The 13,969-nt window shown below is 56.4% G+C and overlaps 1 protein-coding gene across 1 annotated transcript; it reads right to left on the bottom strand.

Moving 5' to 3' along the window:
* Positions 1–583: 583 nt before the first annotated feature.
* Positions 584–13,958, bottom strand: LOC102577077 (guanylate-binding protein 1). Its single transcript, XM_059718140.1, has 14 exons — positions 13,932–13,958; positions 13,445–13,538; positions 12,738–13,024; positions 9,842–10,216; positions 8,186–8,385; positions 6,796–7,040; positions 6,362–6,511; positions 6,032–6,215; positions 5,736–5,929; positions 5,154–5,396; positions 4,458–4,732; positions 3,893–4,105; positions 3,521–3,623; positions 584–3,015 (listed from the first exon to the last, which is right to left on the bottom strand). Exons 1-14 carry the CDS (start codon positions 13,956–13,958, stop codon positions 2,645–2,647), a joined length of 2,961 nt encoding a protein of 986 aa, XP_059574123.1. The 3' UTR covers positions 584–2,644.
* Between the last annotated feature and the right edge of the window lie 11 nt (positions 13,959–13,969).

Genomic DNA, 13,969 nt, shown 5'->3' with positions numbered 1-13,969 from the left:
ACCCACTCCTGGCAGGGTGCAGTGTTAGGTCATGCCCAGGACTAGGAGCCTCCAAACCATCCCCTACAGCTCCTGCCCTTCCCTCCAGGACATTGTATGCAGGCTTGCAGCCTGGTGATGTTTCTGCCTCACCTGCCAGCAGCGAACTGCCCCATTTATATAGGCAGCCAGAGATCTAAAATGGCTGCTGCAATCACGCACCTGCTGGCTGCTTGGCTCTGCTCTTAAAGTGGCAGCACCCACAGTGCTCCCACCCCTCTGGTTTTCCCCTCACACCTCCCCCCTCAATATAGTTCCTGGGGGAGGTTTCCCCTGCTGCTCCACCAAAGCAGGCTCCCCTCAGAGCCTGTGAAAGCCCTCGAGTGGTGAACACCCCCAAAGGTGCTCCGCCACACCCTCCCCATTGCTCATGCTTCCCACCTAATTGCAGATCTGATCCCCAAAAATAGAGCAGTAAATAGTGGTTGGGGGGTGGAACTTGTAACTGGGAAAAAAAGAAACCAATCTGCTCGTGGACAGTCAAAGTATTCATGATTTTCTTGTCAACTTAAATGTACAAGTTATGAGGAGTCTGGCGGATGGATTAGGTTTAGCACAACGTCTGTCCTCAGAAAAGTCTCTCTTGATGAATATCATCTCGGCAATTATATTTCTGCCTGCAGCTCCCCATTTGTGGCAAAGTTTGCAGTGAACCAGATCTAGCAGATGCATCTCCGCTGCCTCCGTGCTAGATGGGGAAGTTGATAGCCAAGATAAGGTAAGGGATAAGTGGTAGCTGCTTGTGGCAGCTCAATCAGATAATACGAAGCTTGTGCTCTATGAAATAGCAATCAGTATAAACATGCCAGGTCGTGACTCTGATGCCTGAAGCTGGCATTCAAAAATACAAAGCGCGGCTGCCTAGGACCAGTTGTGGCCGTTAGACTCCTCTTGAGTGCAGCTCTTAGCACGGGTGATGCTGGTAAGTGGTGGGAGAAGAGGAAAGTGCAGGGCATTCACAGATGGCCAACCCCTTGCCGGAGCGTGCCTGCCTTTTGGTATTCGGTTAGCAACCCTGCCAGATCCTCAGCTGCTCCTGGGTTTCCAGAAAGCAGCAGAGGCCAGAGGCACTGATTTCCACCTGCATGTGGCAGGTCTGCAGATTCTCAGGCAGCCCCAGGCCTCTGTCATCTCACATAACCTCTGACGTTACACCCGAAACCCACTCAAACGTCAGGTGTCCATCTCACTGTGGGCAGGTGAGAACCCAAGCCCTGAGGATGGGACTTCCTACCTGCTTCCCCTGGCTTTTCTGGGAGAACACCTGGGGGGTGGTAGTGGAGCCCCGAAATGGTTGTGATGAGGATTTGCCATTGATTAGTACTTCTTCATCAGACTCTCTCTCCACTTTTGGATATGCCTTTAAAGGTGATCACGGGCCTATTTTATAATGGAGACACCTTGCGGCTTAAACACCCGGACAGAGAGTGCAACTTCGCAGAGCTTCTCTCACTGTTTTCAAACACAGTTAAATGGTCTGGTGCTTTGGAAAGCATCCCCTCCGCCTCCCCCCATCTTCCTAAGGAGCATAAATCCCTTCAGAAACCCCAGTCCTGCCATTTGAAATATGATCACAGGCCAAGCATGCTTCTTGTGCCTCTCCTCTGGTGTCACACGCTTCCCAGAAGTCAGGCCCCTGCAGCAAATTGCACGATAGTCCAAGGTCCCCAGTCCCCCTGCGCACCGCTGGAGGCAGCTGCTTCCCATGCCCTGTCTACCACTCTGACACAAGCAGGGCACATTGAGGGGTCAGGGTTTATCGCTGACTGAGCTAAGGCAAAGTCTAAAGTTCTACCTTGTGTCCTCAGCCCCTAGGCAGCAATGATCAGGCCTGCGACACCGAGCAAACAGCGTTCTCCAGCTGGAGGGCACGCTGAGGATGTCTGGACAGGATAACGTGGCTGAAGAGAGGGGCTTAGTCTTGCACCTGGAGCAGACTTGTGGGGAGCGTGGGACATGTGTAAGAAGCACTACACGTGACTCAGTTTACCCGATGGCTGGGAGAGGAGGGTGCCAGCGGTGTGCTTCTGTTGTCCCCTTTGGGGACAACACTTCCACAGGCAGAGAACAGAGAAAAATTGTCCTGCCCCCTGGTCATCCCAGCACTGGGGCTGGAGGATACCAGCTGCGACTGCCTTATTGATAGCAAACACTGGGATGCAGGTGCTCTGGGCTGCAATACAAGGCTGTTTAATGGCTCTGAGTGAAACAAGATGCAGGCCATGTGCAGCACGTGGGGTACAGGGGCTGAAGCAGATGCTGACATGCACGTCACTGAATGCTGGCAGGTGCTGCTTCAGGTGCCACAGGTCCACACATCTCCTCCTCACAGCCACTGAGGCAGGTCCACAGAGAGAAACCAGAGGTCCCCCTCAGCCAAACCCACCAGATCCCACTGCCCTCCCAGAGCCAGAATCTAGGGATCTTGCATCACTGGGCCAGTATTTCACAGCTGGTGGATCACGCCTTCCTGAAGCTCGCATGGCTAAGCAGAAGCTTTAAGCTGCAGGCAGGGGTTGTTCCCTGAAGCGCCAGCAGGCAGGAAGCCAGCCTTTTCCAGCAGAGGCACAGCTACTTGTGTTTTGGCTGGGCCGTCTGCCGGAATTTAGTGAGACTTGCGATGCCATTGATGGCTCTCAGGCCTTCCCCGATGGTGGTGAAGATACCTGAGAGCAGACCTGTCACATCTATGGACTTCATCCCTTTCTTCAATCTCCTCCTGCATCAGCTCCATTTGCTTAGTAAAGCCCTTACTCAGTATTGCCTCTTGCTCCTTCAGCCTGTACTCCAAGACCTGTGCGGCCTCCTTCCTAACTCTCTCTGCCTCGTCCTTCATCTTGGCTTTCAGCTGTTTCAGGTTCTCCTCGTAGCTGCGCTCTTGGTCTTTCATCAGCATCCTCTTGGTCATCCATCTGCATCCTCTTCTCCTCCGTTGCCTTCGTCTGCTGCTCCACACCTCGGCTTTCTGCTTCTCATCTGGATAAAAGTAGTGGAGGGAGAGGAAATGCAGTCCCACTCCCTGCTCTGGAAAGAGGTGACCCAAGGGACCTGGCCCCTTCTACTCAAACAATTTAAGTGATTGGGTCCTCAGATCCCAATGAAAGTTGGACTTTGGTGGCTTTTGGGAACTTCAGCCATGGTCCAGGCTGGGAGTAGAGGTTATATCTAGGTCAGTTCAGTCCATGGCCCCACAGGGCTGACCGACTGTAACACATTCAGGTGTTTTTCACCTGCTCACTTAAATAACCACATTGGAAATGAGCATCTGAGTGAGGTCAGGTGCTTCTCCATATCTTGTTCTGGTAGTGACCCAGGTCATGCTGCATCTAGGGATGTGGGTTAGAAGGGACACACAAAAGCCCTGGACTGGTGGGAGAGCCAGGAGCCTCCAACATAGGCCACAGACGGAGGTGTGAAAGACACCTTTGTGTTGCTCCCAACCCACCAAAGGAAAGAGCAGAGGATGGCTCACGGGACGTACCCACAATGTGCTTCTCTGCCTCCGTCAGCTTGGTGTCCACCTTCAGCACTGCCGCCGCCTCTGGCTGCATCTTGGCCAGGAACTGATCCAGGACCTCCTCTGCCTGGGGCAAGAAACCAGCAATCCTTGGTTATTCATGAGCTCTCACTAATATACTAGTTAGACTTCACTTCATGCCACTTCAAACCATTCTCTGTGTGCTGTGACAGGACAGGGAATCTGACTCGGCCACGGGGCCGTACGTGGCAAAGCAGCTGGGATTCAACAAGCCGGAGTAAATTCCAGCTTCCTCCTCCAGGAGCTGTGTTAGCTCCTAAAACAAACCAGCCCCAATGTGGAGCAGAACAGAGGGAGCTGGTCGCAGACACCCACCTTGACCCCTTTGTTGGGTTTTCCCCAGTAACCCTCCACCACCTGGCTCAGGTCTGCCTTGTAGACCCCATAACCACCAGGTCGTGAGTAAACTCCATCACTGAGGTTCTTCTTCATGGGGGCTGGGAGCTCCTCCAGCAGGGCCAGGCAGATCTCCTTGGAAACATCTTCATTTTGAGCCAGGATGTTTCCACGCTGTTCGGCTATCCCGACCTGCACAACAAAAGGCTAGGGTTGGGCTTCTGTCCCCTCTGGACTCCTCTGCTGCAGGAATGGACCTGTACACATTTCTGTGGCAAACTGGAAGAAGGGCACACCGAATGATCACTGGCTAACTGGGCGGGTGGGCTGGCCTGGAGGGACTGTGGATCCAGTGAGCCACTGACAAGATAAAGGCTGTTGGCCTGAGCTCTTAAGGATGCAGCAGTTTCTGTCCTACATCTGTGCTCAGCGAGGCCTCAAGACACCATCCCCCAGCAAATGAAGACTAGCTGTGGTCTCCAAGGCTGGACCCTGTACAGACAGGCTATAGGAGTGCAGACCCACACCAAAATGCCCCACCTACTACAAGCTGCTTCTGGTATTGCTGCTCGCTGTCCCTGAAGGAGTGCTCCATGAAAAGCTTCAGGGCTCCCTCTTCGCATTTCCCATGAGCCTCCAACAGCTTGTCCAGCTCCACAGGCAACTGCAGCTTCCTCATCTCAGCCTCGTAATGAGCCAGGGCCGCCGTGATGACAGCCTCGTTCTCTGTGGCGGCCAGGGCAATGACGGTATTGTCAATGCAGGGCACCTTCCCACTGCGGATGGTCTTCACGTAGTTTTGGACTAAGGAGCTGAACACTGGGAGTAGGAGGAGGAGTAAAGATCTTTCAGGGAGCGATACCACCCCATGAAAAGCAGTTAGGATCTGGTGGGAGATTTCTAGGCCTCCTTGTAGCCACAGATGGCAAAACACTCTGCAAGTGAGAGGGAGTCTCCTCCATCCTGTTCCTACAGGACAGAGACCAGGGAAGCTGCACCTAAATCAGAGTAGCCCAGAGACCACCAGACTCGAAGCTCAAGGACAGAGCAGCCGAGAGCTTGAAGACTGGTTGCCCCTGGGGATCTCTCTGCAGAGTGGCTGTGGAGACCCCCCCCCCGCACCTTCCACAACCAGCTCAAAACAATCCTCCCCTTGGAGGATGCGCCACAGCCCAGACAGCAAAACAGCATGCATGGACATTGATGTCTTTCTGTAAGAGCAGCCGTGTGGTAGATGTACTTCGCCCATTGACACAGTGCCTTCCTTTGACTGTCTTGGCCTTGGCTTCTTGGAAGACATAGTTGCAGAAGTGGCAGGTCTGTACCAGGAACTGTGGGTCCAGGGTGCTCTCAGGCAGCAACTCAAGTTGACTGATATCCTTTGCGGGGACTGTCTGGACAAAGATGAAGCACTTGCAGGTTGGGAAGAAGCTGCAGAGGCACTGGTGTGGCAGGTTGTACTCCATCACCCTCTTGCTGTTGCCTGTGGGTCCAGAGAGAAGCAGAGTTACTGAAAGTCTGGTGGTACCTGCTGAGGGTTGTTAGCACAGCCCTTCAGACATGCCAGTCACAGGGCGTCACAAACTGGTGCCTGGGCACAGCTCACACCAAGGTCTGGCTCGATGCTAACAGAGTTCAGTTTTGGAAACAGCCAATGAAGTTTCATAGGTGCTGAGGTTGTCAGAACAGCTCTGCTCACACCAATCTCTCGACCTTTCCACATCTTCCCCTTCCCTGTATCCATCTCTGACCAACGATGGCAGGTGAACAGGGCCCAGGGGACCCACCCTACAGAGTTACCCATCAGCCGCCTCCCTCTTACCGGGCTTCAGGGCGAGCGCATTCTCCAAGTACTGATCCTCTGTCACCGGCTGCCCATTGCTTATCAGCTGCAGGGTGAATTCCTGCACAGCCCAGATGAAGCCAGGAAAGAAGCGGATGAACTCTGTGTCATCACCCTCACCATCCCCTTCCTGGGCCTTGACCTTGATGTGGTCCATCAGCTCGGACACGAAGCTGGTCGGCAGGTGCAGCTAAGGAGTCTAACGCAACTGATAGGGACAGGCTGGGGGGCCCAGCTCCACACCCCTGCAAAGCTCCCCTGCATGGAAAGGATACTGGAGCTGCTCCATGGCATACTGGTCGACGGTGCCTTTGCTGTTGTAGACCAACAGGCTGCTGAGAAGCACAGCCAGTGCGAAGATCCAGCAGTCATTCTTTGTGTTACCCTGGGGAGGGAGGATAAGGCACCAGGGGTGGCTCAGCCAAGTGGAGGGATGGCAAAAGTCACCAATGGTTTTGTCTGCTGAGGACAAGACAGGTTGGAGAACTCCCCCTCCCCCCCCAGCACCACCCCCACCCCTGGCATGCCAGTGGGGCTCTAGCACATGCCGTTCCACCCCACCAAAGTGCTGGGAGGAGCGGTGTCACCCAAGGACACCCCAAGACCTTGTCCAGCTCTCTCGCCCACCCTCTCCACGTCGCCCAGCCCCTCTATGTCCAACAGCACCAGGACGAGGTCACACCGGCAGGGGTGGGGCATGCACCACATCCAGATGCCCTTGGTGTGCGACTGCACCGTGGAGCCCAGGGAGAAGCCTGCAGGCAGAGGGATGCAGGAGTTGCACACACACAGCAGTGAACCCGGGAGTCCTGGCTCCCCCACACCCGGCTCTAACTCGCTACCCCCCACTCTCCTTCCTGGACTGGGGACACAACCCAGGTGTCCAGAGTGTCAGTCCTCTCTGCCCTGAGCACTAGATTCAAGCCCTTCCCAGAGGTGTGGACACAAACCCACAGGACAGCTGGAAGTGGATGAAGGATGTACCAGGGGACCAGACATCTCCCTGGGGGGCTGTTGGGACAGGAGACCATGTAGCCACCTGTCCTCTTTCCGGCCAGCTGGTTCATGAGGTAGGACTTGCCAGTGCGGTACAGCCTGGCAATGGTCACCACCACCACAGGCTGGGTGATGCCACGTAGGATCTCCAGGGCATTCGGGTTCACCGTTAGCTCCCCGCCGGTGTCATTCCCCACCAAGCACAGGGGCTGCTCCATGGGTATGTTCAAGGCCATTGCTGAAAGCTGGATGACAGCAAAGCTACTGTCCTGCGCAGGTCCCACAGGCCTGTCCAGAGCACCGGGTCCCTCAGTCAGTCCCCAAAATCCTCGGGGCACCCCTCCTTTATGAAATGAATGGAAGTGGATCGAGCAGATGGGGCTGGGAGCCAGGACTCCTGCGTCTTACCCTGGCTCCGAGAGGAGAGGGGCTGGGAGCCAGGAGTCCTCTTTGCTTTTAACCAGGCCGTGGCAGGGCAGGTTTGTGCCCCCCGGGACAGGACCCCCATACCTGCCACCAGGGTCAAGGCTGAGGGCTTGGATGGGGAGAGTCACTCACTGGTGTCCGAAGCCTGTGCTGCAGCACAGCGCTCAGTGTTGCTGCCTCCAGGAGGCAGGACTCCAGCTCGCAAAAGTGCAAGGGAAAGAAGCAGAGGGCAATCTGGCCTCCCTCACACGGGACCCCTCCTGGCCTCCTTTCCTGGCCTGGCAAGCTCTGCCTTGGGCTGAGACCTGTCCCCCGAGCTTGAGCTCCAGGCTCATCCCGTCTCAGTCAGCGTCTCAGGGCAGGCAGGTCAGAGGGGGCTGGAAGGCAGCCAGGAGGCACAAGGTGCGGGGCGTGCCACTGCCCTTCCTGCAAAGCAGCCAGTTGTGGGAAATCAGCAGAGCTCAGCCTGCATTAAGTGTGCATGCATCAGCCTGGGGCAGGGCGGGCCAGGAAACTGCAGGAGCACGAGCGTGTTCTGGCACAGGGACCTTGTACAAGCAGCCCTCAGGCGTGGGGGGATGGGGCCAGGCAGGTGCTCAGCATCACGTGGGACTAATGCAATTCGGCAAAGTGGTGCTGTCACAGCTGTGGCCAAAGCTCAGCCCCTGCCACCCACACTTGGTGTCACTTCACACAGTTTCTCTGCCCCCATGCACCTTCCACCTCCTTCTCCGCCTCCTCAGTGCACAGGATGGCCTGGCCGGGAAGTCCTGTGTCTCCTCCAGCCGAGGCAGGTCCTGCCCGCGGGCCGGCTGCTTGAACACGAAGCACTTGCTGGTGAGGAAGAAGCGGTGTACCGCCACGGGCCCCCCAGCCACCAGTGAGAGGGGAGAGGTGACTGCTCCAGGGGCGCGGCAGGCCCCAGAAAACAGCCTCCCTGCCCCAGGCCAGCCCTACGTACCTTGGGAGGATGCCTTCACCCTGGTGCAGCCTCCCCTGGCACCCACCTGGCCTCAGCCTCAGCCTCAGCCTCAGCCTCAGCCTCAGTGTATGCTCCAGGTACTCGTCTGCCGTGATGTCCCGCCCGTTCAGCTGCAACTACAGTGTGAAGTCCTGCACGGCCCACACGAAGGCCAGGAAGAAGTGCATGAACTTGGCCCTGGCCAGCCCCGGGCACCGCCTTGGCCTGGATGTACTCCGTCAGCTCCTAAGGAAACATGGACACTGGTGTCCCTGAGATGGGTATGGGCCCCATGGCCCAGGGACCCACCACCTCCCCCGAGCTGGCAGCAGCAGCAGGTTATTAACCAGTCCCGGGGCCAAGGATACTGCAGCTGGTCCAGGGCGCTGGTCAGTGATGCCCAGGCTGCTGTAGACCAGGGAGCTGGAGAGCAGCATCGCCAATGTGAAGATTCACATGTCATTTCTGGCATCGCCCTGTGGGACGGTTCCCAGCTTCCACCTGCCTAGCGCTGCTCCAGGAGGCCAGGAGTACGAGCCGCACTGTGGGGAAACTGAGGCACGGGGAGGGACTCTGCACATCTCAGCTGACTGAGGCTGGAACCCAGGTGTCCTGCGCTCCGGCCCTCACAGGAGCGAGAACCTGGAGATGGAGGAGCCAGCCCCAACCTGCCTTGCCCACCTGGCATCTGACACCTCTGGCCAGCCCCTTAAGCACTCTGCCCTTTCCCAGCATGCTTTGCCAGACCCCAGACCACACTGCCAGCTGGCCCCAGGGCCCATTACTTTGCCCTGTGTCTGGCTGGCCGGTGCTGCCAGAGCCAGGAGGGCAGCTTTGGATGGAAAACAAGGCAAAAGCCAGAGCCAATGCGAAGCCCAGGTTGGGTGGGGCTCCAAGGGAGGTGGTGGTGAAGGAATCTCACACACACACGCACACACACGTGCACACACATGGGCAGGGTTGTCACAGCCATCCACAACGCGACTCGCGTGGTCTCATACATGCCTCGCTACATTCAGCTATTGCCGGCAGTGTGGCTGGTTCTACGCCTGAACATGCCGGTTTCACACACACATGCAGTTGTCACACGACTGCTGCCACTTTGGCGTGTTGACAACACACATGTGCAGACATGTGACACGTGGAGGCCCAGTTCAGCTCGTCCCATACATGCCATCACCCCAGCTCTCGCACGCACACCCACTCAGGCGCACCAATGCCCACAACACGTCTTAAGATGCTCACACCAATGCCCACCCTGTCCTGCCACCCACATAGGGGGTCTCACATGCAACCTCCCATACCTGTGTGTCACACACACGCATATGCCTGTGTTACACATGTCCCCAAGGCCACCCACCCGCCAGAGCCCCAGCCCCACAGACATTGCCCACAGGACCCCTCCCCACAGTGCCCCCGGCAGTCCCCAGGCCCCCCACAAGGCAAAGGAGACTGGGGCATCTGCAGAGCATTCTTTATTGCAGCAGGGCAGCGGGATCCCGACAGCAGCACAGCCCCGCTCTGTCTCCGCAGGCCCCGGATCTCGTTCTAAAGCAGCTCGACCTGGTGCTGGAAGCCCTGCTGCATCAGCAACTGCTGCTGTTGGGTGGGGGCAGAGTCAGCCAGACCCGGGCATCTGGGAACCCAGCTCCCCGAGCCAGGAGACAACCCAGGCATCCGGGCTTCACCCAGCCCCCTGTACCCGCAGCTTGTGGTCCAGCACCTGCCAGTGCTCGTCCAGCAGCTGCTGGTGCTCGGCCTCGAGCTGAGCCTTCAGCTGCCGCATGTGCTCCTCATGGCTGTGCTCAGCCTCCTGCCGCTCTGCTTGGCCACCTCCTGTGCTGCCCGCTACGCTGCCGCCTTGCACTCCGCTGCCTCCGCCCATGCCCGCTGCTCTGGGGGGCACCGGGTGCTGTGTCAGGGCCAGGCTGGGGTGTGGAGCAGGTGGGGCAGGGGTGCCAGGTGCGGTTTCACTTGAAAGCTCCTTGTCGGGCTCGCTGAGGCTATGATCTGCCTGCAGGATGGTGTTGGCCACGGCATCCTGGGACTGCAGGAACTTCTGCAGGACACTCACCGCCTGCACGGCATGGCCCATGGTGAGCCACAGCTGTGCCCAGCCCCAACCACCTGTTACGTCTCAGCTCTGTGTTCTTGGGGCACAGGATGCAGTCTGTCTGACTCACAAAGAATTCCCCCTCCCCCCATGCCTAAACGAAACTGATTAAGGTGCAGTGAGAGACACACCTAAAACCCTCCAGATCAGGGCAACAAGAGTGAATCAACTGCCCTAGGTCTCATTTGCATCCGAGATGGAACCAGATGACCATTCATTTACATGAGAGATGGAGAACAGAAAGCCTGAAGCAGAGACTGCAGTGAATTCTGGGACCAGAAAAGCAGGAGAGCACTGCATGATGGGGAATCTGTGCTCCAAATGTTAATCAACCCATGTTCACACACATCCAGCTCAGCATTTATCAGACCAGTTCTAATCTGGATTTACAAAGGACTTCCCCCCCCGACACACACACACACCTCTAAGTTTAATAGGTATATTGGGCCGTACATTCCCCGGTCCCGCTATGGGAGGCCTATTTAAACTTGATTGACTAAAACTCGGTTGCCGGGTTAGGGAATGCTGAGGCAAGAGACGGAGTCAGAGGGGGCATGGGCAACATTTGAACAATGGTAAAGGGTTCATCACAGCGTCCAGCCCATTGGAGCCCTAATCCCAGGTGTTGTCATGCTTTTCCCAGGACGACCGGTGGAAGTCCTCCTGCCCAAAGGTTATAAACAGCCCAATAAATGCCTTAAGTCTGTTAAAAGACTATAGTAAGATCTGGAAAAGTCATGCTAAGCTGAGGCTTGTTCACAACAAGTAAAAATCCAAAATCGTGATGCTGCAAGCTATCTATTGTTTCTGAAGAAACCATGAGATATCCCATGAGTATATCTGCTATCCATAGGAATTTCAAGCTGGCTCCCAAGTGTCTGGGTACTCCATAACCTTATGTGTTTCCTGATTATCAATCAGTTTCTTGAGATGTTCCAAACCAGATAACCCCTTGTCAAGAGAAAAGACAATGATTTACACCATTGAGAATGCTTCGAAGCAGCTGAACTGAGGGTATAAAAATCTGTAAAAAGCAGCAGCGTGCGCGCTTCAAGAAGAAAAATTGTGTGCTGACACCACCCGCTGTTGTTCTTGGGACGCTGGAAGAACATATCGTCTCCCTTCAAGGACTGTGCTAGGAACTTTACCTGTCAGCTTTGAGACCCAAGTGCCTTGGACTGGGGAGATCCCAGCTCTCTCTCTCTCTCTCTTTTCTCTCTAGGCATAAATTTCTGACCCTGAACTGTACTAGTTAAGCTCGAGCTAAGTTTCCCCAAATACTTAGTGAAACCAGGGTAGTACTGTAATTGCTTGTGTTTGTTTTTTCTTTGCATATCTATTACTATTAGTACCATTATATATTTCATATGCTTAGCAATAAATAACTTTTATAGTCAACCTGGTAGTAACTGGGTATATTTTTCCTTCTCTGCTTCTCTTTCCTCCCGTGCTCTGCAGCAACACTTCTTTTACCTAAGCTAAAGATCCCTGCGAAGCCCAAAAATACTGTGGGGTCTGCTCATCAAGAGGCCAAAGATTGGGACGTGCTGAGTTTAAAACACATAAGGGGATCAGCTTGTACAGGCTGATTGACCCAGTTTGACTCAGACGTGCCCTAATGACCTGAATGCTGGCCCACGAGGGTGTCAGCTGGACACCCAGCCGGATGCAGAGGGAGTCTGTTCACCTGTGTGCTTGTGCCTGACTGCAGTGTATTGTTGCTCTGATGAACTGATTCTTGGCATATGAGGGTGTCAGCCTGTCCATGCTGATCAAACCGGCCAGGTCAGGCGTGTCACGTTAATCTGTGTGTGTTTGTGTGTATGACTGATTTGGTGACTGGAGGAACCCAGCCCCATTGAGACTGAGTCCTGCAAGGTAGTTCCATTGGGGGGTGAGGACTTGCAGAAGGGAGATATACAGCTCCGTATAGAAACACCAGTACACAAGCAGTACATTGACAGAATTACCAAGACCCTAGAAACGTATCCCTTTAATGAGCACACCCCAAAATAATGGGCAAATCTGGTAACACACCACGCCAGGGATGTCACCAGCCCTAGGAAGGTACGCCCAGAGCCAGAGCTGGAGACAACCTAGGTGTCCGGGCCCCCAGCTCCCAACCCCCACCCGGGCCTGGACAGAATCCAGATGTCCAGGCCCCCAGCCTGCTCCGGCCACCCCTCTGCTGTAGTCACCATGAGCCCCTTGCTTGGTATCTTCCAGTACTGCCCCATGACCTGCCGGCACTCATCCAGGTAGCCGCAGGACACTGCATATGTGCTGCTGTGGATGTGGGCATCCAGGTCCCTGGACAGCTCCTGCAGCGCAGCCTGGCACCGGTCCCAGGACTCCTGCTTATCGGTGATACACTCAGCTCCATGTCCAGCGGGTCCTGCAGGGACACAGTAGGTTGGAGCTGGTGGAGCTGCACTCCCACCCCCACCCAGGATGCGACCCAAACTCCGGCTGCCCCGCACAGGACCTTGAGGTGGCACTGGAAGACCTTGAGGTGGACCTTGTCACAGAAGGTGTGTGCCATGAACACCCGCAAGGCCTCACACTTGGCCTCTGCATGCAGCGCCAGCAGCTCCAGCAGTGCCTCTGTGGGCAGTGCTGACTGTGGCCTCAGCACCGCCCTGCACCAGGCCAGGGCCTCTTCCACCACTGCTGAATTCTCCACCTGCGCCAGGGCCAGCACAGTGCTTTCCAAGTGGGGTATTGCCCCGCTGTGGATGGTGTCTACGTAGGTCACTGCCAGGTCCCGCAGCACTGAGGACAGCACGGCTCAAAGGTGGATTCCCGGACCCCCTCCAGGATGGATGTGAGGCTGGTACCAGGGCCTCTGCCCTCCACATGTGTGCACCCAAGTTGGCAGAGACATCCTGGAGTTACCCCTTTGCCCCAGGACAGTTGCAGCCACACAGGAGAGCTGTCCTGGGAGAATCTGCTCCGCTCTGGTGCTGCTTCCCTTCTGCCCTGGGCTGCATGCGCTCAACCTGGTCTGCTTATGATGCCACCCTGAACCCCTCAGGGTTTCCAGGGCCTCTCAACCCGCTCACCCAGCATTGGGCACAGACCCGCCACTGTCCCCAGGGCACTCATGCTTTCCTGTTAGAAGGTGGCCACCTGGCAAAGCCTTGGTCTGAGCTGTGCCTCAGATGTGTGTGCAGAAGCGGGCCGCCTGCTCACAGAAGCCAGGCTCCAGCTGGTCGTCGTGCAGCTCCTCCAGCCGGTGCAGGTCGCACCAAGGGGTGCTCCAGCATGGGAAGCAGGACACCAAACGCTGGAGCCAGAGGGGTTCTGGGGGGTAGAGCCAGGCACTGGGAGCTCGACACCTGGGTTTGCACCCAACCCCCAGAGCCATGCCCTGCGGCTCCCCTTGCTCGGAGCTGCCCTTCTGTGGGCCTGCAGGAACAGGAAGGGGCTGGAACTGGCAGCCAGCGTCCCCAAACAGGATCCTGGCAGTGGGGCCCTTGGGGCTGAGACTGAGCCAAGCACGGTACAGTGAGCAGGCCGGGGGAGGTGCGGGCCGCACCACCGCCCTTCCTGCCAAGCAGCTGATTCCAGGAAACCAGCAGGGTTCACAAGGCAATACGTGTGCACGCATCACCCCAGGGCAGGGCAAGCTGGGGGACTGTATGTACTCGCACGGGGACCCCAAGCAACTGACCCTCACCCTGCGCAGGGCTGAGGTTCTGGGCATCTTATTCCTCA

This window comes from Alligator mississippiensis, chromosome 15 (genome assembly GCF_030867095.1).
Source record: "Alligator mississippiensis isolate rAllMis1 chromosome 15, rAllMis1, whole genome shotgun sequence".
NCBI classification, from domain to species: Eukaryota; Metazoa; Chordata; order Crocodylia; family Alligatoridae; genus Alligator; species Alligator mississippiensis.
The sequence above is the reverse complement of the archived record's forward strand: the minus strand, read 5'-3'. Positions and strand labels throughout refer to the sequence as shown.